Source organism: Parus major, chromosome 2, assembly GCF_001522545.3.
Source record: "Parus major isolate Abel chromosome 2, Parus_major1.1, whole genome shotgun sequence".
Classification (NCBI taxonomy): domain Eukaryota; kingdom Metazoa; phylum Chordata; class Aves; order Passeriformes; family Paridae; genus Parus; species Parus major.
The window spans coordinates 889,246-893,164 of NC_031769.1; the positions used below are offsets into that span (position 1 = coordinate 889,246).

General features: G+C 46.5%; 1 protein-coding gene across 1 annotated transcript in view; it reads left to right on the forward strand.

Annotated features, from left to right (window-relative positions):
• Window positions 1-3,541, forward strand: part of MYL3 (myosin light chain 3) — a 13,981-nt gene extending 10,440 nt beyond the window's left edge. Inside the window, exons 3-4 of the mRNA XM_015651587.2 lie at window positions 1,992-2,141; window positions 3,174-3,541. Of these exons, the coding sequence (XP_015507073.1) occupies window positions 1,992-2,141; window positions 3,174-3,541 (518 nt within the window). The remainder of the gene's footprint in view (window positions 1-1,991; window positions 2,142-3,173) is intronic.
• The last annotated feature ends 378 nt before the right edge of the window (window positions 3,542-3,919 follow it).

Genomic DNA, 3,919 nt, shown 5'->3' on the forward strand with positions numbered 1-3,919 from the left:
ATAAAGGATAAAGGATAAATGATAAAGGATAAAGGATGAAGTTAAAGGATAAATGATAAAGGATAATGGATAAATGATAAAGGATAAAGGATAAAGGATAAATGATAAATGATAAAGCATAAAGGATAAATGATAAAGGATAAAGTTAAAGGATAAAGGATAAAGTTAAAGGATAAAGGATAAAATTAAAGGATAAAGGATAAAGTCAAAAGATAAATGATAAAGGATAAAATTAAAGGATAAAGGATAAATGATAAAGGATAAAGGATAAAGGATGAAGTTAAAGAATAAAGGATGAAGTTAAATGATAAATGATAAAGGATAAAGGATAAAGGATAAAGGATAAAGGATAAAGGATAAAGGATGAAGTTAAAGGGTAAATGATAAAGGATGAAGTTAAAGGATAAAGGATGAAGTTAAAGGACACCAGCCTGTTGCTGCTGCTCCCTGGGATGCTCCTCTGCAATTCCAGCAGGGAAAGGAGAGCTGGAGGAGCTGGAGTGTGTGGGGAAGTCTGTGCTGGATCCTTCACTGACTCCATGGGAATCATGGAATTGTTCTGTTTGGAAAAGATCCTTAATAGCACTGATCCCGACACTGCCAGGTCCAACATCTGATGTCCTCAGGGACCATATCCATGTGAAATCAGTGGTGGGAAGGAGAACCTGTCCCGTGGGAATGCTCCACCGGGATCCTGCTCCTCACAGCAGTGAGGGACTCGGTCTGGGGAGGGGGGAAACCTCTGAAGGGAATTTTTCCAGCTCCATGCAGGAGATCTGGCCTGGTCCCACTTCCTGAGGGAAAAGCAAATCCCGTTCTCTGGATCCCACCCTGGAGGCGCCTCTGGGGTGTCCAGGCCTGGCTCCTCAGCACAGCAGGGACAGGAGCTCCTGGAGCTCAGGAAGGGCCTGGAGCATCTCCGTGCCCAGGAGAGGCTGAGGGAGCTGGGGCTGCTCAGCCTGGAGAGGAGACACAGCTGAGAGGGATCCTCAGCCCTGGGGGTCCCTGGCTGTCCCCAAGTGTCCCTGCCTGTCTCTGTCTGCCCCTGAGTGTCCCTGAGTGTCGCTGTCTGTCCCTGAGTGTCCCTGGCTGTCCCTGAGTGTCCCTGAGTGTCCCTGGTTGTCCCTGGCTGTCCCTGGCTGTCCCTAAGTGTCCCTGGCTGTCCCTGGCAGTCCCTGAGTGGAGGGAGGGTCAGAGCAGGGCCAGGTTCTGCTCCAGGCCCAGCAATGGCACCAGAGGAACGGGCAGGGACCGATCCCAGGAATTCCTCCAGCACAGGAGGCAGAACTTGTGCCCTGGGCAGTGCCCAGCCCTGAGCAGAGCCCAGAGAGGCTGTGGAGTCTCCCTGACCGGGATATTCCAGAATTATCGGGATGTCATCCTGAGCCCTGTGCTCTGGGATGGCCCTGCTGGAGCAGGATCCCCTCTGGTCCTGTCCAACCTGAGCCATTCTGGAATTCTGGAATTCTGGGATAAGGTTTTCCATACACCTTCACCCTCGCCCACCAATTCACTGCTTGTTGGGTGATAATCCCGGTATTTTTTCTTGGCATCTCTCATTTCCAGCTCCTTGAGGTGCTCCTGGAGCTCCGGGCGCTGGCTCAGTGCTCTCAAAGTATCCAATGTTCTATCCAAGATCCGCTTCCCCAGATGAGCAGAGCTGCTGCTGAATCCTGGCCCTTCCTGAGTGCTCCCGAGGAGCTGGAACGCTCCCAAGGCTGATTGCTCCTGTTTTCCACACTTTCCGATGTTAACTGAGATAGAAATACCGCGGGAGAAGCATTTTGACCTCTCTGATTCCATTCCCCGGTGGAACCGGAAAACCCAAGGAAGGAGGAACGCAAACATCGGAGATAACAAAGCTCATCCACATTTTTCCCAAACCGCAAAACCGAACGGTCAGGCGGTCACTGAGGGAAAAATCCCGGTGGGATTTATCTCCATCCCGGGGAGCGTGGAATGAATTTCTCCTGACCTTTTTTCCCTTCCAGAATTTAAGGAAGCGTTTTCCCTCTTCGACCGGACCCCCAAGTCGGAGATGAAAATCACCTACGCCCAGTGTGGAGACGTCCTGAGGGCTCTGGGGCAGAACCCGACCCAGGCCGAGGTCATGAAATTGCTTGGCAGACCCAAACCTGAAGGTTGGTTTCCAATTCCTCACCAATTTATCAGCTCTGGGATGAGAATATATTTTGTACATTCACTAATTCGTATTACAGATGATTTAATTAATTTTAATCTCCTATAATATTAATTATGCATCTTAATAAGGCCTGGATTGATGTAAAAGTATTATTTGCTGCATGTATTTTAATGATTTTTCACGTTCATAACAAAAAAATCAAATATCTTACCTTTAATTACAGGAAAAAGAGGAGGGGGGAGGAGAGGCTATGCCTCAGAAGTATAAAAACCTTATAAATCTTAAATTTTTGAAAAAAACTGTAAAAAATTATATATATACTGCAAATTTTCTGAACAGTTCTTTCTGAGCAGTTCTTTTACAACAAGATAAATCAAAAATCCATTTCAATTAATAACCTGGCCTCCTCTGTCCGTTTTGGGAAAGGGAAATCCCAAATTTATTCCCGGAGAAGGTCTCCATTTTCTGGGTGTGGAGTAGCTCAGGATACGGAACAGCCTCTGAAAGGGAGGAAGAATTGGTCTGGAAATCAAGATTATTGTCCCAAATCGAAGGGAATTAATTAATTTAACAGCTCTGGGCATCAATGGGTTTTTAAATGATGAATTTTTGCATTTTGAAGTTGAATTTATGGAGGAATTCAGGAGTTTTTCCTAAAAACATGGATGTTTCCAGCACATCCAGAGAAACAAAGGAATAACCTGGATGTAAGGACATGGATTGTGCCACAAGAGCTGAAAAATCTGCAATGATTGCAGTGATATCCTTCTGTATTCCATGTTTTCCATGTATTCCCCTTGTTCTTCTCTCCCTTTATCCAACTTTTATCCCCACAGTTCTGTGATCATGGATATTCCATGGTTAATTACCAACTCTCCCAGAATCCTCCCAAATTTCCATTTCCAGGCTCTTCTCTCCCTTTATCCAACGTTTATCCCCACAGATCTTCCACCCCATGCTGGATATCCCACATTTAATTCCCAAATCTCCCCGAATCCCTCCAAATTCCCTTTTCCCCCGTGTTTTCCAGAGATGAATTCCAAGATGATCGACTTTGAGACCTTCCTGCCCATGCTGCAGCACATCGCCAAGACCAAGGACACCGGAACCTACGAGGATTTCGTGGAAGGGCTCCGGGTGTTCGACAAGGAGGGGAACGGGACGGTCATGGGAGCCGAGCTCCGCCACGTCCTGGCCACGCTGGGTGAGGAAAAACTTCCCTTGGGAATTTCCATCCCTCCCTCTTTTCCCTTTGTGTTTTATTTCTCCGATAAACATCAGAGAAATTCCCTTTGCCGTAAAACGATCCCGAAATTTCCAACCCCGCCCGTTCCCTCGGTTTGGTTCCGCTTCGCCAAAACGAAGCCAGAGGATCCAAATATTTCAATCATCAAATGAAATTTCATGAAATCCATCATTGATCCATGCCTGAGGTCCCAAATCTGACCTTGGAATCTTCCAGAACCTCAATCTCCGAGGGGAACTGAGTTTCCGCTGAGAGTATTTTCATCAGGACTTGGTTAAAACTGACTCAAACCTTCAAGATTTGGCACTCAGACCAAGTTTATTCTCAGGAAAATGAGTTTTTCCCATAATATCCCGTGGGTTTCCAGATTTTTCCTGTCTTTCTGGGTTTGGGATCAAATTCACTCTCAGATTTGCATCCGGATTTGGGTCAACTTTGGAATTTGGATCAAGTTTGCAACTCCGAGAGGAGCTTTTCCCATGGTCGGAACCCCAAATTCCCCCCCAGGAGAAACCTCCCCCCTCTCCTCT